The 27,625-nt window shown below is 36.4% G+C and overlaps 1 protein-coding gene across 8 annotated transcripts; it reads left to right on the top strand.

Annotated features, from left to right (window-relative positions):
• Slob (Slowpoke binding protein) lies at window positions 1-27,239 on the top strand. 8 transcript variants are annotated; one of them, XM_074171512.1, is made up of 8 exons: window positions 1-258; window positions 5,974-6,044; window positions 16,967-17,152; window positions 20,301-20,601; window positions 22,132-22,216; window positions 22,928-23,189; window positions 23,401-23,532; window positions 27,029-27,239. In XM_074171512.1, exons 1-8 carry the CDS (start codon window positions 211-213, stop codon window positions 27,135-27,137), a joined length of 1,194 nt encoding a protein of 397 aa, XP_074027613.1. In that variant the 5' UTR covers window positions 1-210; the 3' UTR covers window positions 27,138-27,239. The 8 variants fall into 8 exon arrangements, with proteins under 8 accessions (XP_074027613.1, XP_074027614.1, XP_074027615.1 ...); XM_074171513.1 differs by lacking the exon at window positions 1-258 and adding an exon at window positions 343-384; XM_074171514.1 differs by lacking the exon at window positions 1-258 and adding an exon at window positions 5,484-5,508.
• The last annotated feature ends 386 nt before the right edge of the window (window positions 27,240-27,625 follow it).

Raw genomic sequence — 27,625 nt, forward strand, 5'->3', positions numbered from 1 at the left:
CCGTTTCGCAGACGACAGAGTGGCGTGTGTAGAAAAATAGCGTGCTAGTAGCCTTTTATGACATTTCCTCTCGAGTTTTCGCGTTATCCGTCAAACGCGGAAAACGAAATTACCGCAGTTTGTTTTTCGTTGATCGTCGAGATGTAGATACGCCTACGTGATTAGAGGTTTGCTTTCCTGATTCTACATAGCAATAAAAAATGTATCAAGATGAAGGTGGATGTGAAGAAACCGGATGTCCCGCATTCTTATCCGTGGGTAAGTGACTGATGGTTTGTTTGAACTCCAAAGAAAGAAAGAAATTCATAGACAACTGTACGGTATCAAACATGTCAGTTTGTACTCAATATAATAATAATGATTCAAAGTGGATATAATGAAAAAGTGAGTATACAATTTGAATTGTGTAGGCAGATTCGAAAGAATAGTAATTATAAATAAGGAATGGATTTTTCTCTTCCTAACGGATATATACAGAGACAAGATTTGATGTTTTGTATATTTATAATGCAGGGTATTAAAAATATGTCTGTAAAAGTGATTATTTTCGTACGTTACGAAAACTATTCATGATACATAACGTTATTTACTGAACTACCTGCTTATAGTACTCATCATGAATCACAAAAAGTTCGCAAGGTTATACCGGGTCAATGATTATAGACATACAGGATTGCTTACTTACATATCGCCACGTTAAACAAGCACCGAGCAGATGTGACGTAATACTGGTGACACTTTTAGTAGCTGCCATAAGACTGTGTGTTATTTTAACATTTTTTGAGGATTATTTCCGGACAGTATTATGTTGTTTTTGTTTACTTTGATTGAATTTTTATTTAACTATACCAATTAGGTTTCTGAAACATTGAGTTTGTTATTGTGAAAGTCGTATATTTTTGTGCTTTTAAACATTTTTTAAACTGATGTAACGAGTAGACGCCATATAACACTCTGTTATTCCGTTTTGAGGTTTGTTTTTTGCCATTGTGGAACTTTTTTGTTTTTTGAACATTTTTAAATCAAATTAGGGTAAAAATTGGAAATATTCACATTTTTGTAAGTAATAGCAATGATTATCTAACCATGTAATTTTTAGTGAAAATGCCTGGTCGTATTTGTGCAGTGACAACTTGTAAAAGCAATCAGTTGACTTAAAAGAAAAGTTGTGTTACTGATTAATATTTCTCTCTTTTCCTATTGCTAAGGATATGGTTTCTACAACTTTGCAAAAAGAATGGATTCGTCGCTGCAAAAGAGGGGATAAATTCATTCTCAAAAATGGATTTTCTCAAATTAGAAGCTGTGGTACAAATGAGCATTCTAGTCCATTGGAAGCAATTTATTAAATCAGAATGATCATTCTGGGAAAAAATTCTACCATCATCCAGGCTGCACTAAATACTGAAGAACCGACAATAGAAGAATATGTTACTCCAAAAGTCATGAAAAAGGTGGAAATTAAAATTAACGCTGACACGATTTTAGAGCAGACGATAGAATCAAATTGCAGTAGCTCATTTTCATCCAGTAGTTCTGATATTTCTACTAACATTCCCTTAATTTCAAATACAAATATTTCAGAAATAACAGAGGAATCTTTAGAATATATTGCTGGATACTTTGCTGAAAAGCATAAAAATGGTTTGGTCGATTATACTTATAAAATAAAAGCAGATCATAATTATAATATACCTTCTTGGGTCTAGCAACTTTTATTGGGAGGTTTTATTGAACCCACAGATAATTGGTTAGAAAAAATTAAAAAGTGGAACAAGCTTTTCGAAAAACATCATTCAAATGGATTTAGAAAAGGGACAGGAGTTGTAAAAACTCTTTAAAAAAAAATTTTAAAAAGGGAAGATATTCCTTTGAATATTATTTTTGAATTTTGTAAACTGAGAACAATTATCAAAATGAAATATAATAACTCAAAGGCCGACGAAAGTAGGTCACTTAAAAGAAAAAATTTAAACAATTCTGATAATAGAACAAAAATCGAAAATTAAATAAAGTAATATATTAGTCCTTTAAATTTATTTTTCTACATTCATGTAAAAACAATTATTTCAGATATATTCAGTGAATAAAGTAATTTCTTTTTGCTCTAATGTAGTATTATAATATATTAAATTGTAGATTTATCAGTTTCATCATTTATGGAACAAAGTTTAAGTTAAATTATTCTATCTGAATTTCTCATTTTCTTAATAAAAAATAAAAACCGTATCATGTATATGTAAAAAAGTTGTTACACCTATAAACAATTTATTACTTATATCTTTTTGATTATTAAGCGTTTATTATAAAAGATGGAACAAAAAGTTATGGGAAAAATTTTTAGATAATACTATTATCTAAAACAAAGTTCATTACAAAATTTTTGGGTGAGTTACAGTTTTCACGAAAATAATAAAAAACCGATGTTATTATTTTTTATTTTTATATGAATGTATCACTGTATAATATTCTACTCTATTACTCTGCTGATTTTTTATGCTATTCGTTATATTCCATTGTACTCATACTTGGTCATAGATGTAAACTTAATTATATTTGTCTTGTAATTGGGATTACTCCTGTTAGACAATAAACCTTTTTTTATAAGTTATTTTGTTATAGAGGCAGGGAGGTGTTTTATTGACAATAACTTTATGAGATAATGTCGGTATCACCCGGTATGTGTAACCATTAATGCACGACACGAATAGAATAGAAAGATGATATCATCGTATTCAACTAAATGATTTTCTACCAAGGTTGATTATGCACATAAAAATTCCTCTATGAATTATTCAAATCGAACTGTTGGAATAGCCCACTTTCAGTCTAATAATAACCTACACTATTAGAAAGCTGCATTAACCAGAAGTCCTCTTTTCATCCAGATATACCCTTGGGTTCTGCGCAGGTGATTTATTCAGTTGTTTCAAAAATTTCATCATCGATGTCCAATCATTATCCTGGACGACGCCTGTTATCGTAAAATATCCACTTTTCATCACATATGAAGATCCAATTCAAAAACAGGATCTCTTTGGTTGCGGAAGTAATGACATATGGCTGAGAGATCGGTGCAAACAGTAGAAAAAGGACTGGAAAAAGCTGGAAATCAAGTAAAAAGTCTCCACTAAAACGTTTTGAAAACTTTCTGTTCATACACAAAATTACTCCTTCAAGTGCCACTTGCATATCACCTGCAAGCATAAAAAACACACACAGCGAGGAGAAACCAGCTAGTCAGGAATAGCAGAGCACGGTTGGACTCATCAACATAACATCAAGTGGGCTCAAGCTGAAATCATCCACAAGGAAGAACACTGGTTTAGGAGGAAATTCGAAGAAGCCGTATATATGTTGTCCAACAACACATTTAGCCAAGCTAGCGTAGAGATACGCAACATATGGAAACATTTAAGCCAGCGGAACACGACCAACTCCCGCCAAACGGCCAGCTTCCGCAAAGCCGATAAAGCGGAGAGAGGGAAGAGGGGAAAGGTGAAAGCACTCGAATGGCCTATAATAAGTTAGATCTCGGAGGAATAAGTCCAGTTATCACCCGAAGACGATTGTGGATACTAACAATCAAAACGTCGTGAAGAAACTTGGTTTGAAATCTTTTAATTTTCATTTCAAGTTAATAATTTTTTCAATTTTCATCTTGTGTTGATAGTTCAATTTTTTTATTTTTTGGTTGTTGCTTGTATTTTATTTCGTTTGATTTTCAGTTTTTTCACTTAATATAATTGTTATTTTTCCAGTTAATCTTTTTTAATTTTTTACAGATTCTTTCAGTCCGAACTAATGAAATGAACCAACTGAGTTTAAGTCTGATATCCAACTCAAAATCTATAATGCAAATGTAGAAATCTACAGAAGCTATTATTAGGGGTACTCCTAATACTTCTTGATCAGAAATTTAACCACACAAGATTTAATTTATAACCTTCTAAAATTCAGTGTATTTGTAACACACCTGTTTTATGAGCTCGCCTTGTCAATTGTCAGAAAGCATTGGCTGAACAACAACATTCGTTACGAACTGGCCGGATAGCCTTAGTTGCTGAGGCCATTGAATGGAACAAAAGAAGAGGGCGTGCTCGCTTCACTTGTCACGTTGCCGTTGTGGCGATCATTTTTGCGAGTCTTTCGTTGGCTTGTTCAGTTAGTTTGTAATGAAATAAAGTGAAAACTATAATAGCCCTTTCTTTGAAAGTCACTCCTACATAATAACATTAAAACGGACAAAACTCTTGCAACAACCTATTAGATACATTCTGTAGTTCACATGGACTAATGTCCGTAATCGCCGTACACCAGTAAGTGAAGCTTAAGAGGTAAGCTTCAGTTTTGTATGCACCGTATTCACAAACGCCTTTAATTTCGCTTAAATGTAAGCGGCCAAAGTCGGTAGCTTTATATGTAGAATCTCACTTATTATTCTTTAGTTTTGCAAATAATGTAAGTGTTCTACAAAATACAAATAAAACAGAACACATAGTGAGATGCTACAAATGCAATACGTATATATACAGAAGGTTCAAAAACCAAAGAAGTCTCAGGATGTGTACTCCAGATCACTTAACCTAAGAATTAAGTGGGGAATGGGAAAAAATACGAGCGTGGTTCAAACAGAACTGGCTGGTATCTCAATCGCCACAGATACAGACAATGTAAATGTCGTTTTGCTGTAATCTGTTTAAAATCTGTTTTTCCGTCAATCCGTTTTAGTAAACGGACTTGTGAAATTAAAATCAGTTGTTGCAGAATGTTGGAACTAGAAGATGAAATCATGCTGAAAGACGATAACGGCATCTCACACATCATTGATTTTGAATATTCACGAACAATTTTTAGAAGGCCCAACTATTTCGAGAAGATGGATGATACTTTTGTAGAAGATTCAGACTGAGCAAGCTGACAACGCTGTATATGCTGGAGCTCATAGAACATGCTTTATAATTCGAAAACGATTTGTAAAGAAACATTCAATTGTTTCTACTTTTTCGTTAATATAATCACATAAGATATAAATTTTATATAGTATTATATATTATATAGTATTATTATAGTATTTTATTGTATTTTTATAGTATTATTATTGTTCAGCAGAACTGGCCATCGGCTGAGAAGCAGATAGTCCTCAGTAGAACATTTCTCCCTCCATACTTGATCAGTTAGATCTTATTTTGCAATACAGGGGGCCACGATTGAATTGCAAAAATTAATTCTCCGTTGTATGTTCTTTTGTCTGATTCTGATACTTTATTACAACAAGGTGGAAGTATACCATTGAAACCCCCATTATCGTAATTTGACGCGTAAACAGTAATTATCCCCGAAAAGATACAGCGTTGCCAAGTTATTTTGCCGCTTGGCTAAGCTACTTTTATTGTTCTGTGGTGCATACCGCAAACATTTAAGCTTGTCTTGAGTTTTAAGCAGGCTTGCGCAAGCTTCGCTTTACAGAGAAAACGGCGAATAAGGGCATGAGTTGTAGGCAATTTTGTGAGTATTAAGAAAACTAAAAACTTCGTTAGTTTGAATTTGTTGAATTTGTATGCCTTGCTTTTAAATTTTGTATTGTATCCTTGCAGAAATGAGGCGGGTCGGTAGTAGCACAGAAATCGATGATAATGATACAATGAGAATAATATTGTTTATTTGAAATGAGATAAGTAAATCTGGGTAACGCAATCCTTCTTGTTGAATTATTCACAAGATAATACGTAAATGAATAAATATGTATTCATGTAGGAGGGGAACAGTTCTAGTGATAAAAATTGAGATGCATTATGCTGTTGATCCAACTCTGGATTGTACATTTATCTTAATCCTCCTAATTAAATTACGAATTTCGATAACGCTAGATTGCGGTTAGAGTATGATGCCGATGTCAAATTGTGCATGTTAATCAAATCACGCTCCACTTTTCGATAATCTAATTAACAGTTTTCAATAATCTGGTTACAGGTGGCGACGTCTTTAGTGATGATTGGACTGGGAATATTCGCGTTGGCAGTTTTCTGGATAAGAAAGTGCAGGTGAGTTGACTGTATAAATCAGCATTGAACCTTTTTGGAGACAATGACACATTTTTATCGACCCTAAATCGACATTTTTTATGGAAGGCAATTAATTTCGACGAAGAATGTAGCACTTCTGCTGTTAAAGTTAAACTACGTCGTAGGAAATTATCATGAAATCATCATCAAGATGACTTGGTGAATCATCAAGATGAATAAACCTCTGAAGAAGCCAGCCACTCGTGATAGTAACAGTGGATATAACTGACCTATACTAAATGAAAATAGTATTACGTTTTTCCCCGTGGGTTGAGCAATAATTAACTATACTGAACAATAATCAAACTCAACTTTAATTTACTTTGAATACAATAAACACTTCAACTATTATTCGAATGTCTATCGCCTTACCAGATCGCTTCGCGCACCGCACTGTAACTTCCACTTGACTGTGTCGATACGCTCGTGGTTAGCGTTTATATACCGTAATCAAATACAGTAGGAATTTCGCTGAAATTCCATCGAAGTCTGTAGCATTGTTCTCGCTACATCTAGAGCGGCAGCGAACATCGACATTCGCACGCTCTTAGCTACGTCACGATTGGTTCATGGCTACCAGTGGCGGCCGGCGTTAGTCTCTCTAAGGCATGATTTACAACAATAGATATCAAAACTCATCGATACAGCTTTCTTTTTTTATATTTTCTAATATTCATACTACTGTGTCGTTTTTTTTCAAGGACAAAGCACAAACACTACAGGAATATCCTCAAGGCGCTCTAAGAGCGGTGTCTGTGCGAAAGTAGCGATTCACGTTGGATTTGAATTGCTGGAGATTAAATTCATTTGGAAAAACGTTTTTAGGAAGTTCATTCCACACGAATACAATTCTCCAAATGGAAGAGTTCTTGAACACTGAAGTTCGAGGTGTACTAAGTTGAACCTCAAAACGATGAGCAGTCACTTGAACACTTTCCGTGAAAGTGGGAGCGAATAGTCAGAATTATAAAGGAAGTATTGCGTCATAATTTAGGAAAATCATCGTTAAATTATGAAGAACTCATGACTGTTTTGTATGACTGTGAAGCAAATATTCAATGCTCGACCTCTCACATATATCTCAAGTAGCGAAGAGGATCTGATTCCATTAACGCCTTTGATGTTTATTAGTTCAAACTCACGCACCGATACTCCCGAGTTAAATAAGGTTGACAGATGTCATCTACTGAAAAGATACAAGTATCTGATAAAACTTCGAGTCGATTTAGGAAGGAATATCTGGCAGAATTAGTCCATACTGGTCAAAAAAGGGTAACTTCATTTAAAAAATTGAGGATATTGGATATTTCACAAGAAAGAGAAGCACGAGTTAAAACAGAACGAGGGAAAACTTCGGAGAACAATTCATCTCAAGAAATGGACCGGTAAGTTGGCCACCAAGATCATGCGATTTGACGCCTTTAGACTATTTTTTGTGGGGCTACGTCAAGTCTAAAGTCTACAGAAATAAGCCAGCAACTATTCCAGCTTTGGAAGACAACATTTCCGAAGAAATTCGGGCTATTCCGGCCGAAATGCTCGAAAAAGTTGACCAAAATTGGACTTTCCGAATGGACCACCTAAGACGCAGCCGCGGTCAACATTTAAATGGAATTATCTTCAAAAAGTAAATGTCATGGACCAATCTAACGTTTCAAATAAAGAACCGATAAGATTTTGCAAATTTTATGCGTTTTTTTTTTTTTTAAAATTTCTCAAGCTCTTAAAAAATCACCCGTTAATTCGTCCTCTGTAGCGATTGTTTCCATTAGAAATTGAGACAGACACGGCGAACCAATTAGAAAAGTCTAGAGAAGTGGATATTAACGAGATACCAGAAAATCAAGAGGGAGAAAACAATAGCATTTACAATGAAAATGTAACACAGCAAGGAGAAGATGAAGAGGGAGAAAATAAATTTGATAGACGACACCAAGATGCGACGGCTTCATCACAAGTAATAACAAGATTTGGAAGAAGAGGGAAGATACCGAAGCGTTTTGGGTAACACAATATTGAATTCGCGAAACCTGAGATTGTTGTCGTTTTTATCAAATCTTTCAGTGGGAGTTAATGAAATCCAATTTTGAGATCGCCTTTACGAATTATGTTCACTAGCAAACTCAATAACTCGAATTATCTATTTTGGAGTATGAGCTTTGTTCAATTAGAGAAGGACCACGAAAATAATGGAACGCAAAACATTCCGCGAACACGTACAACCGTAGCCATTTATATAATAGGATTAAATCCGTACAAACTCTCAAAAGAACAGTATTGACGAGTTGGTCATTGTTAGTAGTAGTGCGTCGTTTCGGTAAGAATTATTCATAATGTCTATTACGATACAGTAGAGATTTTTTTATCAGGAAAACGTTGAATTTTTCAAGAAGGTTTCGGGTTTCAACTGGACTTCATGTGAAAAGTCAGAAAAAAGTATTTTCTTCATCCTATATACATACAGTGTTACCCATTTTTAATGGAAACACCCCCTTAAAATTTGAAGTTGTAAACCGATTCCAATATTTTTTTTTTAATGTCAAGTACTAAAAGGTCTACCTTGGGATAAAATTAGAAATGTTTATTTAAGTTTCAGAGCCATACTACGACATTTTTTTTAGTCGAGAATCGGGATTTTTTATTAGCGATTTTTTTATTGAAAAAATCACTACGCCACTGGATTCAGAGTGCCTCTAAACAGGTGTGATCGAAATTTCATGTAAAAATATTAATTGTTAACAAAGTTATGACAACTCAAAAATTCGAAAACTCGCACAGCTAACAGTCACAAAAAACACCCTATATCAACAGATATAGCCATGAAAATTATTTTTTTTGGTTTCAACATTAAAGTGCCGCCAGATGAAAAAAAAACAAATGGCGTAAATGTTTTTAATGATAATAACAGAATTCACCTTACAGTTCTTCGAATTATTTTGTGTCACGGCTGCAAGATTGAGCGTAAGAGAGAAAATTGAAATTGTACGCCTTTCGGGAGATGACGTTAGAAGTGCTAGAGAGGTTTGTAGAGTATTTAATGAGAGACATCCAGATCGTCCTCGTATTAGCTGCGGTACGGTAAATAAAATATTCAATGAAACTGGTGCAGTATCAAAAATGATGTTAAAAAGTAATCCTGCACAGAAACGAAACAGGAATGACAGGAATGATCAAATCATTTTGGATTATTTCGGAAATAATCCTAATGCCAGTATAAGGAATGCCACTTTAGATTTGAATATTCCACGAGAAACTATTCGGAGATGTCTCAAGGCGAAGAATATTAAACCTTTCAAGACAAAATGTTTACATACACTTCAAGAAGGCGACGAAGCAAGACGCCTGGAATATTGTTTATGGGCGCAAGGGGAATATTTAAACAATAGAAATTTCTTAAAAAATATTTTATATACCGACGAAGCCACTTTCACTACAAATGGAGTAGTGTCATCACAGAATTGTCGCTATTGGGCAGCAGATAATCCTAACTGGGTAATACATTGTAAAAACCAGTATTCCCAAAAAATCAACGTCTGGTGTGGGATATCGAACGAACAAATTATTGGTCTTTTTTTTTGAGGAAAACATTAATGCGCAGAGGTTTCTAGAATTGTTAAACACAGAGTTTTGGGATGCTATTCACGAACTGTCAATCAATGAACGATCAAATTTAATTGTCCAGTTAGATGGGTGTTCAGTTCATTATGCCAGAGCTGTGAGGCAATGGCTTAACGAACATTTTCCAAACCGATGGATAGGCCGTGGTAGTCCGTTTATAGAGGGGCCACCCAGATCTCCAGACCTCACAGTTTTGGACTTTTTTCTCTGAGGACTTCTCACACAAAAGGTTTACAAAAACCGCTCAAGAGATAGAAATGAACTTAGTGCAAGAATTCGACAGGTATGTGCAGATATTAGCCCTCAAGAACTAAGGAACGTAATCAGAAACATTCGTAAGCGCTACGACACATGTATCGAAATACGTGGTGGATTAGTAGAGGCTACAAGAATATAAGTTAGAATTAATTGTTGTATTGAATCGAAACATTTCAATAATTAGTTATTAGTTACGTTTATTAAAATTTTTTGCTTCATTGTTAGTTGAATTGTGTGAATGTAATTCCGTTATTTTCATTAAAAATATTTACGCTATTTGTTTTTTTTCATCTGGCGGCAATTTATTGTTGAAACCACATAAAAAAATGATATATTGTGACTGTTAGCTGTGTTAGTTTTCGAATTTTTGAGTTGTCATAACTTTGTTAATAATGAATATTTTTTCATGAAATTTTGTCACACCTTTTTAGAAGCACTCTGAATCCAGTGGCGTAGTGATTTTTTCAATAAAAAAATCGCTAATAAAAAATCCCGATTTTCGACTAAGAAAAAATATCATAGTATGCCCTGAAACTTCAATAAACATTTCAAATTCCGTCCCAAGGTAGACCTTTTAGTACTTGACATTTAAAAAAAAATATTAAAATCGATTCACAACTTCAAATTTTAGGGGGGTGTTTCCATTAAAAATGGGTCACACTGTATGTTTCGCTGCTATTACGTTGTATGGCTCAGAGACATATTTTCCACGAATATACTGTATCAATTCAGTCCTCCAGGTTTTTCGACTATTAATGTTATTATAGGCCCGGTTGCCAAAACGTTCATCCTAAAATCTTTGGTCATGTTCAACCTCTACCAGTCTCTAAACAAAAAAGATGACCAAGATAAGGAATTGGAAGTGATAGGTCACGAGAGATTTTACCAAGCGAGAACGGGAAGGAGCTCCAAGAGGAAAAAAAGGGTCACTCGAAGGACTCACAGCGCTGCCGAGTTTCCTGCTGCGACTCTGACGGCCGCCAATAGAAGAGCAGCTTTTCGGAACAGGAGTCAGAGCTCAGAAAACAAGAGCGATGATGGAAAGTCGACGCCTCAGAGAGCTGACTCGCTCGTGAAGCTTTTCTTCGGATATCGGCGGTATTATTTTGCAATTATTCTTCTTTCATTATGTAGGTTGAGCTTTTTGACTATTCAATTTTGAAAATCATTTCAAAGAAAATACTAGTTATCAATCTTTCTCTCAAACGAAAGTTTCATACATGCGATCGAGCCGCGTTGAAATTAATTGAGTCCAGGCTAACTGCTGTTTGGGTCGTATATGCCCTGCACTGATGCGAGGTAATACCTCGAGATCTGTAAGTGATCTACTCGATCGATTCCAGCATAGTTCTACTGCGACTCAAACTCTGTTGATGAAAGCTATGCAACTTTGAGTATTTCAACTTGCCTAATGCTAACGGTTATCTATGGTCCCGCACGGGTACAATTTAGAGTTTCAATTTCATCGTGAAACATAGTTGATGTCTACAGCGTTACATATCGGTCATAACTTTTGAACGAAATATCAGATTCGAATAATTTGAAGAGTAATTTATCTGTTAGGTACAAAATCAACCACTGTTCAGATGGATGAGGATTGATATTATAATACGATTATACCAATGTTTGGATCGAATGATTGAATGATGAAAAAACTTTTAAAACAAGCTTTTATTCAAGTGCCCTAAAAAGATACCAACCTACTACACCATTTATTGTCTTCTTTTTAGAGTCGGGAACTAGGTATTTAAAAGTAAAAGCTTGATTTAATTTTTTTTCTGAAAATATGTTTTTTGTTATTGAAGCCAACCCTGGATGTGGCATCTATTTCATGGTGGGCCTACCAACTGCCTATCATAAACGAATACGTATAGAAAATTTCGTGTCACTGCTATTTACCGCTGAGGTGATCTCTCGTACGGAGCCGATCCTGGCAGCAGCATCAGGTCATGTTTATGATTAACATGCAGTGTCATCGGTTCTGGACCAGCATGCAAAATTTCAGGTCGATCGGATACCGGGAAGTGGGTCAAATTAAACTTGCAAGATTTGTTAACATACGTACAAGTCATGTTGAATAAAAGCTTTTAAAAAAGGGATTATTGTCTTGCGTAATTTTTTTGTTAGTAACCACATTTTTTCATGTATCATCAGTAGTTTTTGCTGCGCACACCAAATAATAACTTTCTCTGTAGTGTCTGTAGTCTCTGTTGCAATTATTGAAATTACCATACTTATCTAACCTACAGAAGCGAAATCAATAAATGGAAAGTTATTGTTCTGGTAAAGAGTATTTTTCTGCACGATTCCGTAGTTGACCCCAATCAATACATACAGTATTTGCTATGGAGAAGAAGTGTTATTATTCACTAGAGTAAAATACCCATACATGAAAAAACAAATCAATATAAAGCGCACAAAAACGGACCTTCCCACACAACATTTTTACTTCCATTTCCATTAGTTGATTTGAGATAAAGCCTACATTTTAATGGACCGGTGAGGTGATATCAAATTGATTCACGATAACAGTAAATGTTCTTAAATATCCAAATGTTATATCCGAAGGCACAACAAATTGTTCGTCGTTGCACATATAACATTACAATTTTATCACATGTATATTAGATTTGATATTGCCAACGAGTGTTGGCATTAAGAGAGTCATAGTGACGACCGCACCGGGGGGCCTGGGGGGCCGGTTAGGCCCCCCAGACGCACCCTGGCGTTGTATGCGATCGGGTGTGGAGGGGTGGATTTTCGGGAAATCCTTGCGGGTACCGCCCCTCACCCCACACCAACAGGATTTCGCAGGGCTTCCTCCCCCTCACCGAACCCGGAGTTGCCTGCTTACATCTACTTAGTGTGGCTAACCAAGAGACAGGACCATCGGCAGCGTTCGACCGAACGTTCGTACAAGTTAACTAAGCTCTTCTTTCGCCAGAGAGTGCTCGCGTCGCACACCTGCCCCCGCCAACCATGCCAAATCAATTGGGAATATGGTCCCGGAAGTGGCCGGTCGGGGTCCTAAGCTCGGATACTAGTAGCTCCGTCCAACCGGGGTCCGACACCTCAAGCGTCTGCCTTGGTGCCCTCCAAGACTAGACTCGGATACTAGAGCCCGGAAGGACCGCGAGCCCCGACACCTCGAACGCTCGGATCCGTACAGAAGCAGGCGAGGATCACGGAACTGCATAAGCCGTCCAGTGCCTCGGTATGGGGCTGCAATGCACCCATGAATGGATTATCGCAACCCTGTATCCCTTTACCCGCTAGTGGAGCCGCTGCCCCTAAGAGGCCAACGCCAGTTGGAGATGAGGCTCCCTAGCCTCCAGCCGCGAGCGGGCACTCACCTCCCCCCTAGAACTCATGTTAGGAAAGTTCCCTTTCCAACGTTTGATGAGTAACCGTCGAGGACTCTTTCGAGCATCCTCTGTCACACATCATATGTCGAAGATGTCGCGCCCATTACCCGTATAGGTGCGGGATAGGGCGGTTCATCAACAACTTTTGGGTGTACGCCGTGTGGTCTGCACCGCATACCCTTACGTTACCCCGAGGGACACTCATGTTAGGAAAGTTACCTTTCCAGCGTTGGATGAGTAACCGCCGAGGGCTCTTGCGAGACACCTCTCCCACACATCTAGCTTGAAACCGTCCAACGCCTGTTACCCGCAGGCGCGGGATTGGGTGGTTGACCGATAACTTTACTGGGTGAGTGCCGTGTGGTCTGCACCGGGGGACTGTCAAACACCCATAAGAGGGAGACAGTGATCCCCCGCCACTCATCCCATACAGTAGCACAACTGGTTTTCCATTATTATCAATAATAATAATAATAATCGCCCTAATATCGTCCGAAAAGATGAGGAAAAACGGATAAAATATCAAGATTTTCTCTTCAAACTCCGCAGACTCTATCCAGATCACTCTGTCAAGATGGTTGTTCTGATTATTGGACTCAGAAGGCTATCATTCTTGGCACACTGCGCTTGCTCGGGGCACATGATTCTCGGGCTCAATGATCACCCCACGAATGTATCGAGGCTTCGGGGGATAGGGCCTGACCTGCGGAAACTTAGGTTTGATCAAAAAATGATAATAAGAATACATTATTTCCATAAAGACAATATAAATTTGTATAGGAAACTGTCAACATAATGAAATAAAGATACTAAAAGTGAATTATGAAAATAACTACAAACCCAAGAATTGTTAAAAATTCTACTGTTTAAAATAACAACTTTCTAACATGTATGCGTTCTATTTCATCAGTACGGACTTCCATTGTCTGATATAATATAAATTGATTTGAAAACCCTGAAAAAACAATTGAAAAAATTAATAAGATCAACCGAAAATAACAATTTTATTAAACGAAAAAGTAAAATTACAAAGAAATAACATACAAGCGACAACCAAACAAATAAAATTTGAAATATTAATGAAAGCTGAAAAACAAAATTGAAAAATATTATTCACAAAAATGAAAAATAAAAATTTAAAGACTTCAAACCAAGTTTAGTCACCTATCCCCTCTTCAATTTTTCCGCTTCATTGGTTTTTAGCGGGAGATGACCGTTTGGCGGGAATTGGTCGTTTTTCGCTTGCGTCAAGCTAGCGTATCTCTACGCTAGCTTGACTAAATGCGTTGTTGGACAAAATATACGCGGCTTCTTTGAATTTTCTCCTAAACCAGTGTTCCTCTTTGTGGATGGTTTAGCTTGAGCACACTTGATATTATGTTGATGAGTCCAAACATGCTCTGCTATTCCGGATTTGCTGGTTTCTCCTCGCTGTGTGTGTTTCTTGTGCTCAGCAATGCGTACTTTCAATGGCCTCTTAATTTTACCGATGTTAAATGTTGAATGCATTATTTCATTCCTCTTTTTTATGTATTTAATTTTTTTTTTTGAATAATAGTAATAATTGTATTTAATTAATTTTTTAAAGAAGAAGGATGAAATGATAAGTTTAAAATGCGTTGTTTTAGAACTCTTTCATGTAAACTACTTGATGTTCGTCAGGTGGAACATTCCCCATTGTGGGTAGGTCTAAAATTTCCGGTGTTACAACAGGATTAGGATGGCTTCTGTCTTAGGGCTCATCTACACTACGCTGCTGTTTGCCAATCGGCAAGGTCAGTTAGATGTCCAACGATTTGAACGATCACAATAGTCATCATGTTCTAAAGTCTGTCCTTTGCTTTTGCGCAACCGAAACATCCTTTTTTGGATGGGATGTGATGAAAAGTGGATACTCTACGACAACAGGAGACGTATAGGACAGTGGTACAGGTACAGGTACTTCTCAAAGGCGAAACTCCATAAAAAAAGACTAAGGTGACTGTACGGTGGTCACTATAACTTTCTGCAACCGGGTCAAACCTTCACACCACAGTACTATAGTGAGGAAATCGGTACTAGTCAACAGATGAATTGAGCGTTGCAGTACTACCTCACCCACCATACTCCCCAGACCTTTCGCCAACTGACTACCATCTTTCCAAGCACTTCGATAACTTCCTCGCCGGTAAAATCATGGCCAATCAGAACCAGACAAAAACGACCCTCGTCGATTTCATCGAATCCTGAGCACGCAATATTTGAGACGTACCGATCAAAAATTCTCTTAGAAAGTCTCCATGCCCTGAATTCGTTGTTTTCATGTTGTTCCGAGCAAAAAATTTGAATTAAATCTACAGGGTGTAACTAAATAAGTGTAAAACATTTAAGGAGGTGATTCCTCATCGAAAAAAAGATAGGATATTTCATATAAAGAAATGTATCTCTGTAGTTGTTCCTAAAATAATTTTTTGCTGCGGACTGGTTTATTTTGGGCAAAAAACTCGAGAGACATTTTTTGTTTAGAATGAAACAGGCTATCGGAAATAAATTTTTAAATGGTAAACAAATAATAAGACAAAATGTAACATTGGAAATACATTTTAGGGGTTGCGTTTTCCACCCCTTACAACCATGGGGTGAACCAAATAAATTTCTGGCTGAGTGTCTTTTTGGTAGTACAAAACGTCAGGTTAACTTCAATATTGTAATTTTTTCAGTGCTTGTGAAAAAAATTGTTATACAGATTTTATGTACCCCCTGTAAGGGGTTGTATCTTAACAAGGGAAGGTCCAATGAAGTTTCTTTATATGAAAGATCATTTTTGTCGATGAGGTATCACATCCTTAAATGTTTCACACTTATTCAGTTACACCCTTGATACAATTTCCATTCCATCCTACTCATATCATCGATAATGAATATCGAGGAGATTGGGGTCGCAGCCAGGCGGAAAGACAAATCACCCACCCATTCCATCGAACTCTAAATTCAGCTGGATAACAAATAAAACTATACTGGCACGTCCCAACTATTGATTTGTTCAAAATGATACGTGGGGGAGAGAGACGATATTTTCAATCATGGTGGATTCCTCTCAAAAATGTATATAACTGAGGAAGGTTTTCTAATTTTAGTTTGCGATCTCTAATTCTAGTCTCACACAAATCGATATGTCTGTCTCCCTAATAATTTTCGCTTCAATATTGAATGTATTCGTGTAACTTTTCGTTCACGTGCACAATCATCAATTTAATTAGATGTTAGACCAGTTATAGTCTGGGTTACGAGATCCTTTTTTTGGAACGTCTGTACAAGGGAATGACCTCTAGCAACTTTTTGAAAAATTTCAAGAGGGGCTCGAAAAAATTGCAAAAGTTATAAACAATTTAATAAAAAAAGAAGAGGGGTTTGGTTTTATGCAAATATCTCGGGAAATATTAAATATATCCGAAATTTGAAAACTGATTCTACATTTAGGCAATCTTCAGCTTTTGGTTCACAAGCAAGGTTTTTCAGATTTATTACACATACATTATAGTAACGGTTGCTTATTGATATATTTTTTAAATGAAATTATTGAGTTGACAACATTTTGAGATAGAATAGACGAACTGAAATCACAATGAATATTTTGTTTGTTCCCTCTCCGCTTACGAAATGCTTCTTCTTTATTTTCAGACAATCGGGCGTACAAAAGCACGAATACAGTGCCCTGAAAACCGACAGCGGAAGTGAAAAATTCAAAGGAGAGAAACAGATCCGCAATGGTGCTTTCATGACTTGCAAGCAATATTTGGAAAACAATGAAAGATATGAACTAAAAACGCAGCTTGATGATATTGGTTCTCGAGCCGACAAATATTGGTGAGTTGAAACTATTAGAATGTTTATAACCATTTATCATCTATTAGGTTATCAAATTCAGACAGATATCAAAGAAGTTGTGAAGTAAATAATGAAGAAAGGAATAACTGCAGATATCTTTGAATTTTTTGTCCAATTCTGAAGACGAAGACAGATTTTGGCCTCCGAAACGTTGAGATTGTTGTCAATATTCTTCGTCTCGCTATTTTCATTTGCGTGGTTAAGATGAAGTTTTGGTCATGAAATCGGACTACTTCGTATGGAAAATTTATATGCCTCTTGAAATTTCCAAAATTACGTCCGTTTGTATTACAGGAAGATCAAGTTGTCGTTAAGACGCATATACTTCTTTGAAAAATCATCTGAAACAACTGAAGAAGCATATATTCAACTGCGATTCACAAAATATAGTATTTTTCGGGGAAATCAGGTATAAATATATATAGTATTTCCAATACCAATTGGAACAGCACAGATAAGGAATTCCCCCCTCGACATAGGCGTCAGCATATTATTTTTCAGTGGTAGTTTTTCAGTTACTTATTTTTACAATCATAGCAATTGATTACCCCATGAAAAAGTTATCTCAACTGAATTTTTCCACCATGGGTAATTATGAAAAACTTCGAAATTCAAGGTAGTTGATTTCCGAGTCGAAAACTCTAAAATACAATGAAAACACAAATAATCACACCGAATTCTCGTCAAACATATATTTACAAAATAATAGAGGCCAACAAAATTGCTAGAAAAATCAAAATTCTTCTTCGCTATATTCGGATGAAGTGGAATCATCATCGGGTTGAATAACGACCGGATTTATGGAACTTTGCACATAATATTTGTTCTTTTCTTTTATAACGTGGGCCACACAGTTCTTCCATACATCACTATTACCTAATTCATTCACCACTCGCCTTATGTTGTCAAGCACTACAGCATTCAAAGTCGGTGACTGATTACATTTCCGCAAGCTTTCTTTCATTGTGGCCCAAACCATTTCAATTGGATTGAACACACAATAGTATGGAGGCAAACGTAAGAAAAAATGACCACGTGTTTCACACATCGAACCAATAATATACTCTTTTTTGAAATTGCGTTGTTTTATGGTCGCCAGTAATAACTTTTTCGTTGGAATCTTTTCGGGTATTTCCATGTCATGATTTCGCATGAAATCAACAATATCTGCTTTTTTATGTTATTGTTTGGTATTGTAGTCAATAACCGAGAATAATACGAAGCGTTATCCATAACAATAACCGAGTTTGGAGGAATATTTGGGAGAAGCTGCTCACTGAACCAGGTTTCGAATAAAGCCGCGGTCATATCTTCGTGGTAATCAGCAGACGAATCTTTTATATTTTTGGCCGACAGAAGCAAAGCGTTAGTTACGAAACCACTTTCATTCCCGGCAGTTTGGTGTCAGGGTAATTGATCTCCAGAAAAAGTTTTCAAAAATCGGTTTGCAAAACCACTCACTACCTCACCTAACCCCACGAACACACGGCACTGATAAAGAAATATTGTGAAACGGACAAAAAATATTAGTATTCAGCCAATCCAGCTAGCCGAGCCTTTATTCCTCAACTACATTTGATAGCACGTTTACTAACTATCTGGGCGACTAGGGGCCTCAGGCAAGAAATGTTTATGACTGTACTCTTATTTTTATTGCCGTTCCAATTGGGAATGGATAGACTTTAACTTGACTAATGATCTCGAGTAAATAGAAAAACTCCGTCACAAATCAGTATTGACCTATGTCGGTATGACCAGTCCTTTTTGAGTAATACTGCAATTACTTACAACGATATTCATGTCCTCTAAACCTTAATAGCATCATAATATATTTATCATTCATCATCACGCTATTTAATTAACTTTATTACTAAATTCAACTGAAGGCGTGGTTGCAGTCACAAAGTACTTGTGGTTGTTATGATATACGCTGTCTGTTCAAAAAATAAGGGGAATTTTCATTTTTCTCAAATAATATTCGAAGCTGTTCCAATGTGCAATGTACTTGGAATATTTTTTTCAGTGAATAATTTTATTTTTCAAATCAATCTTTTTATTTGATATGTATGACAAGCACCTTAATTCTAATTTTTCGAATTTTTGAAATATTTAAGTAACTGAAATTTTAAGGTTTACAATTTACGATAACGTTTCCATTGTTGAAATACATATTCTGGTTTGCTTTCAAATAATCGAATTAGATTTTGAAATGTATCTATTTAAAAATTCAAATATTTCATCTGTAGTACAAAATTTCGCTAACACTTATAATTCTTAAAATCCAGCTTTTATTTTGATTTTCTTTTGAACAACCTATCAAGGAGGTACGTACAGCGTCATCTGCCCGTGAATAGATCAAGAAATATCAGTAGGTTATGTACAGCGCCATCTACCATCGAATGGATCAAGCAATTGACACCTGCATTATTTCTATCAATAACTTATAATAACACTTATAAATAATATCAATTCTCTAATGCTACAGTGTGTACAATATTTTTGAGTCCATATTTAGCTAACACAAACAGCCACGTGTGAAAAACCTGGTGTGCTCAAATCCAAGCCACAAACGAACATCGTTTGTCCTTGGGAATTTTTAATAGTCACTGTAGTGGTATTGACATATTTTCACCTCGGAACTTGTCATTTACAGTGCTAGCTTCGACAACGTTTATTATTAATTTTTTTATGAATAATTGCGTGCCGTTGCTCAGCCGTGGTGGATTCAAATTACGGAGCTATCCAAACTTCGGTTGTAAATTAAACAGTGACATTCCTGGCAAATCCAATGAGTTCAAAAACTCTGTTCGATAATCCACTGCTTCGGTGGCATCGCAAACTGTATCTACGCTCGATGTATAAACAATAATTGTGGCTGAAAACTATGTCGGGATGTGGAGAAGGTTTATTGTGTGAGGGAGAGTGGAAACTGGCTTCGTTCTCATCTTTACTCCGTGCTGTTTACTGAATGAGAAGTGACACCGGTAGACGACCGGCGGGAATAACTGATCTTTTTCCTCTTTTTGTTTGTTTTAATTGTACTTTCATGGTGAATAAAGAATTTTATATATCAGACATTATACCCCACTTTTTTGTAGGAGTGATTGAATTACTCTCTTGTTTTCAGGTTCATCGTCCAGGACAACATATTAGGAGCAGAAAGACTGTTAACTTTAGTAACATTACCATCCAGCTGTCTCATAAATCCGTCCCAATCTACAAAAGACACCCTACTAGAGTTGTTCAGGGGGCTGCAGCACCCGTACATTCACCCTGTGCTCGATATTGAATTCTGGGAGGGTGGAGCAGCCATTATCAGTCCGTGCAATCCCGCTGGAAGTCTCAAGGATCTCATCTACAGCTCGGTGTGGCACAAAGAATTTGATAAGAAATACGTTGGCAGGGGAGAAGGGTTGTCAATTAGAACGGTGAGAAAATGGTTCTATGGATTTTTTATAGTTATAGAAATACTTCTTTTTGTTGAAATTTTCACTCAACATAAATGAGGTATAGATCAAAATCTCTCAGACTACATAAAGTGGAGCCGCTTTGGAGTCAGACGAGTTCCAGGCACACTGCTATTTGGTTCGGGACTGTCCTGAACTGATGAGAGGCAATACCTCGAAACTGAACTGTAGGTGACCTACTCGAATGTGATTCATTGTTCAGCGTGGAATTAGCCGGAAAATTAGTGCCAAGTCACTTGAGCACTTCCCGTGAAAGTATCTATGAAAGAGAGACAAATCTCCAACCTTTCTTCGATGTTCCAGACTATCAAGGTTGCAAGTGATGTTGGCATCTCCAATCGGGCCTTTGCAAATCCAACGACATGATTGTGCCGAGACCGAACGGGCCCGAAAAATATATGAACCAGAGCATCTGAAGCAAATTCAAATCCAAGATAGAGTGGATGTAAACATTGACATGCCCTACGCACGTCATATTGAAAATCCCAAGAATTGGCCAGGGTCGTATTCAGAACCAACATCTTGTTGATCGCAAATGCTATATCATACTTAGGAAAACTTTTTTATAATAACGAGTGAAATGCACAAGTTTTGCAGTTTAGCGGGAAAAACGCAGATAATATGTGTAATATAAAAATATTTCCATTGGATTTTTCACAGCGCACTCAAGCATTATATGAAAAGAGACGTAATTATTTCTTCATTGATAATTTTTATTTTATGTAAAATCAAAAGGAATATTAATCAAAATTATTCAACTGGATGAATTTGTCTCTTCATCAGTAGTGTCATCCTCACCAATCTGAATTATCACTGGCTCGATTTGTGCCTCTATTATGGTATTAAGCTTTCACATCTTTGTCTCGACTTCCGATATCACATGCCGAACACACTTCTCCCATTTCTTCGCTGTAACTCTTTTCAAAGCCTCATCAAAAAGTACTTTGAGATCTGCAAATTTGAACGTGGTGTTATGCTGAACGATCCTTTTTTTAATCGGATCCTCTGCGATAACAGGAGACATTTAGAACAGTGGTTGGACACCGATCAACCACCCAGGTACTTCCCAAAGGCGAAAATCCACCAAAAAAGACCATTGTAACTATATGGTAGTCAACTGCTCGTGTGATTTACTATAACTGTCTGCAACCGGGCATTCACAGGAGTCCTCTTCTGAGGAAGTCGCCAAAATGTATCGAAAATTGCGTCGAAGATCTTCCACATACTCTCCAAGCACTCCGAAAACTTTCTCGCCGGTAGAACCTTCGCCAACCAGAATCAGACAGAAACGGCCTTCGTCGACTCCATCGAATCTCGAGCAAACAGTTTTCATGCTAACGGAATCAGTCGTCTTGTGTTCGAATGACGCACATTTCAAACAAATTGAATGAGTATTAACTGAATCATTACAGTTTGAAATAGACTTATAAAAACATGCAAAACTTTCAAAACAACACAATAATTCATTCTAATCCATTTATTTTTTGGCAGGTTCAGTGCCTAGGTCGCCAGATTTTGGAAGGATTACTTTTCTTGAGAAACCGGTATTTTCCACCCTTTTATCACCTACACGCAGGTAAGTTGGTTTCGAAACTTTTTTCACTGCGATTCTTCCATATACATTTGGAATACCACTTTCAGAACGATTTCTGAGACACACTCTGGTTGTATCTCATGCAATTCAGATGTCACGTTTCCCCTCAAAAACATAAGGAATGTCATATCGGGTGACACAGCGAGCCACTCTGAAACAGCACGTTTGCCCGTTCACCAGTTTGGATAATTGACAAACTCGAATGTGTTTTCAACTGATAGTACATTTTAGCAGTATGAGATACTTCTTCTGTACGATAGGCTGGTTTAAAAATGATTGGATGGCTACTCATCCAAACCGGTGGATAGGCAGACGTGGTCTCTTAGATTGGCCCGCTAGATCACCTGATATGGCACCCTTAGATTTTTACAGAAATTCTTGGAATCGTTAAAGATACGTTAGACAATAGCAATCTATTCCACGGCTCATGGGTGGAATGAGAGATGCTTAGAGGTACTAGAAAATTGTGTTCAATTTTTTAAAAAATATTTTTCATTGAAGCAGTTTGGTTATCGAAAAGACCGTTCCACAATACAAGCTGTTCTTGAAGTTATGTGTGGTATTATCAATACATTTATGCTTTGCCTGGGGGTCATATTTCAATGGGCATTTTACTATTTTGGTTTTGAGGAGGAAATTTTCATCTCCACATGAACATTCACGTCATTTATTGTTATTATTTTGTTTTGACAGGTAATGTAATAATTCAAAATGGCGTTGCAAGATTAGCAGGACTAGAAAATCACCTGCTGAGTCTGCAGCCAAAAATCCCTTATGCTCCAGAAACTATATCTTTCGGCTACCTGCTCTTCGAAATGACAGCGGGATATGAGTTGCCCGGTCCACCAACTCCAGCTCATCTACAACTTGAGCTTGAGAGAGCACCCAAGGTAGCAGAAACCCTGGAGTTCATTTTCCAAACGTCCAGGACTCCCACATTGGAGGAGTTAGCCAGGTAAGGAGTAAACGTTGAGGTGTAAATCAAGTGAAACGTGGACATCAACTTCTTGATCGAATTGAAGACGAAATATCTATTTCAGCGTTTTTCCAATCATCAAAGCAAATCTGATAAGCACTAAACACACTAAACAACGGAAAGTGTTAACATGTGTTTGAGACGAGTGTACCACAAGTATAAAATTGATAGTAATTTGCTCTGGTTACAGATGTGAACTGTTCCGAGGAGTAGAGTTGAGAGAGTTGAGGGGCGCCACCACTATTCAAAATACGGCTCCTCCGCATGTGATGGAACTCTTGGAAACTGTTCGAAACCCAATTCCACCTTCGCCACTACGACGGTGAGAGAAATTGAAATACTTCATTCGTTTTTAGTTCCATAAATACATGAAACTGGAGAACACATATGTATTTGTAACAGCTGCCTATAGTCAATGGTATTAAATCTGGTAGAAAAGTAGACGAAGTGAAATTATCAGTCTTTGTCGACAATTAAAACAGGACACTCGAAATCACAAGCTAAAGAAATTAATCGCACCAGAAACTCTACCTGCAGTTAATAAATTCAATTAAATATTCTGGTATAAATTTTACCTTGAAGTATTCTCATCAAGACGGCAGATGACCAACCATGGTCATAAGTGGGTCTTTTTAAGAAAAAGGTGAGTCCAAAGCCTCATCATTATTGGTGAAAACCTTTCTGGCTTTCCACTTCTACATCTCCATGCAAAAAAACAAAGAATTTCCAAAGGAAGGAAGAAAGAAAAAGGGAAGGTTTTTTCTTGCAGTTTTTATCTGAAAGTAACTTTGATGGATGACCTGAAGGTCTTTTTGAAGAGTTTATTTCGAAAGTGATTGCTTTCTCCATTCGTTTGTAAGTCCTCCACAATTTTTTGATGAAAAAGGAGAAGTACAAAGTCAAAAAAATGTTACCCAAAAACTAATACCTTTTTTTGGTGGGTTTTCGCCTTTTGCACATCGTTCAACGACATCTTATAGTAATGAGCTGAAAATAGGCGGGAAATCAAAGTTTGGGAAAAATTGACAGCTCTTTGAATCTCTCCGATACTCATTCCATCCTTCTCTGCATCGATTACGTCATTCGTTTCTCTCTTCCACTCACTACCAACGACGCACGGCCTTGAAGTGAGCCAGAACATGCATTGTTAATCTACTAATGTATAGATCTACAAAAACACATGACATTAAAATTGAGAAACTTTCGAAACAACATACTATTTCTATGCATCCTAAACTTCAACATTTTCTTGGGCACAATGTGGGAGCCAATATCAGCTCAAATTAAGCAATTTAATGTGAGTAATTCCAAAATTGTTACCTTTTTTTGAAGATATTCCACAGTGTTTTTCAGTAGAATCAAATAATTCAACATTGGAACGTAGTTTTGATAGCAGTGAAGGTGGATGAATGTGCCCTGAATCACTGTGAACCAAAAAATCGAATGTTACTTTAACTACTGAAAAATAATCCGACAGTTCTTGCTCAAATTATCTCTCATACTCATATAACTTGATTTCTCCAATTGAAGTATCGTGTCTCACAGTTTCATGTATTTATTCAAATAATAATGTTTCATTGAAAGATTATATGCATGCAGTCGACACCATTCAGATGATTTAGAACCCTGGTTTGCATGAGCAATGGGTAAGATGGTTATTAGAGTAGTTGATACACAAATTAATGTATCGAGGCTATTTTTATGAAGGATGAAAGTATTTAGATTGATAATGTAGTTCGTCAAGTGAAAGTGACTTGCATTTGCTGGACTTTCTTGCATTTACGTTTGTATACCTCGGCTTCGATTTGATTTCTAACCTCACCAAGTTTCCTTCCTTCCAGTTTCTTATTCTTGCAACTAACCAAACAGTTTTTTTTTGGGATGCATTGGACGGCATCGGATCTCATGTGTGAAGTAAAATTGACAGATGAAACTTGGCGACAAGATGGCGACTGGGCGCCATCTGGAAAAAAAATTTAATGGAGAGGGGGTCTTGTGACACATCATTCAGAAGCTACTGACGAATACTTCACAATCCTAGAATATTAAGTCAATATCTTCACCTACTACAAAATGGCAGAACATTTAATAATTTCCTGAAGACAGGCACATTAATATCGATATTTCTAGAAAAATTGCTTTTTTATCTGCCATATGGCAATTGCAACAACCCGTTAAGGTTTGTTAAGTTATTTTTTGTTTATAGTCTAGTTCACATGTACTTTTTTTTCAGCCCTGTCCAAAAATTACGACCAAGGTGTCATTCGATTCGTATTTTTGTTATAAATTAGGTGAAAAAAAATTGGGCTTCAGTTTTTTCTTAATATCTCGGAAAATTTTAAAAATTTTGGAAATTTGAAAAAAGATTTGAAAAGATCAATGAATTTGCGTAAAAAAAGTCCCGACTCCCGAAACTGTATCTCGATTATTTATAATTTTTACAGAGCCCTGAAAATAGAGCCAAAAGCGGGTAGTCTGGCTTCGGCGCGCCTTTCGTCACTCTGACATAAAAACAAAAAAAATTATTTAAACATATTAAATGTAAATATCAAAGAATGAAAAAATTCATGTAATGTTGGGATACATCAATGAACAATAATCCGCAGTGAAAAAATGTTTATCCAATTTTAACGTTAATTATAAATTTGTTAATTAATAACTTCTTCTTAATTGAAAGTTAATATAAAAATCCCTATAATTATTAAACTAAAACCCTGGCATTTTTTTCCTTTCGTGAAGTTATCCTTAATAGGCAAAAAATTACCGTTGCAAAAAAAAAATTGTTATATTCTATTTTTTTATTGACAATTGAAAATTATAATTTTATAATTACGCCCCAGATGGCGTCCAGTTCATGCATTAATTTCATTATCCCAAATCTCAATTTTTTTTGAATTGACCCTTTCAAAACATAAAAGGGGGGCATTAAAGAAATGCACTGTTTAAATCTCTTATGGTAGCTCACAATCAATTTATTTGTTGATTACAGACAAATTAGACATGTTGCACTTATATAATCCAGAAACTTGAATTTTTCGTACTTTCATCCTTCTTAAAATAGCCAGAAACAGTGTTCTCATGCTGCACACCTCTAAACATAATCCAAACACGTTTTTAACCTTGAACAAATGCTGTAGGGATTTCATTGTTGGCATTTATCCTACTCGACAGCATGAGAACAATGAGGTCGAATTTTAGTACACGCCAGTCGTATTTAGAACAAAACTTTTTTAGAAAAGATGTAGTGCTGGTGATAGAAGACAGACGGTTGGCAGATATTATAGAAGAAGACAACGAAGACAGTGACTGTAGTATAGAATGTATAAGTAAGCAAAGGTAGTAAATAGGTTAAAAGTTGGATGGATATGAATGCTGAAAAATTTTCTAGGCTTAGAAAGTTAGTTTTTCTGATAGTTTCAAGATATCGAGATACAACTGGATCGAAATGCAATTCCCCATTTCCTGTCTGCCATGAAAATCAATTCGGAAATGTGCGAGGAAAAATTCCATGCATTTTGATCCAGTTGGTATTTTATGGAATTTTCTGTTAGCTACTTTGTACGACAAAATCAAATATGCTGTGTCCTAACTTGTTAACTATTGCGTGGCCAAATTATAGGCCAAAGTTCTTCAAGTCTCGACATTGTGAGCAAAATTCAAAAGTTAAGTTGCAGTATAAAGGCTGTGAACCCAATAAAGTATTTTCTTATTGAAACTTCGACAGAAACATTGGACTCACTCACTAACGGAGTTAGTGCATATCTATAGCCGTCCTGATCGGGGTCAATTTCTCAAATTCTCATCATTTTCTGTTGTAGCCGCCCAGCTTCTTCTTGGAGAAAAACATTGAAATCAAAATACCTTCTCATAACCCTCCAAGGAAAAAATACGTATTATGTGAAATTGTTGAGAGACAATCGCAAATAAAGTAATATCAAATGCAATATTCAAATATTCTTCTATAACTCTTAGTTGTAGTTTATTATCGTCATTGTAGTTCGTGGTTTGAAAATAAACATTGATATATCATTTCTGTGTTTTATTTTCCAACGTTATATTTCTAGCATTTTCGTCAAGAGCAAAACACAAGCACTACAGGAAAATCCTTGAGGTGCTCTAAGAGCTGTGCCTGTGCGATTCAGATTGGATTTGAATCGCTGGAGGTGAAATCGATTTGGAAAACTTTCTCAGGAAGTTCATTTCACATGAATGCTGTTCTTCAAATAGAAGAGTTCTTAAACAGTGAAGTTCGAAGTGTACTGAGTTGAACCTCGAAAAGATAAGCAGCCACAGTCCGTCGCGTATTTTTGATATGTACCGCTCTTGGTGGAATCAAATGTGCCAAGTCACTTGAACACCTCCCGTGAAAGTATCCATAGTAGAGAGACAAATCCCCAACCCTTCTTCGATGTTCC

This window comes from Leptinotarsa decemlineata, unplaced genomic scaffold (assembly GCF_025532065.1).
Source record: "Leptinotarsa decemlineata unplaced genomic scaffold, Ldec_3_MD MMD2_tig00000010_RagTag_RagTag, whole genome shotgun sequence".
NCBI classification, from domain to species: domain Eukaryota; kingdom Metazoa; phylum Arthropoda; class Insecta; order Coleoptera; family Chrysomelidae; genus Leptinotarsa; species Leptinotarsa decemlineata.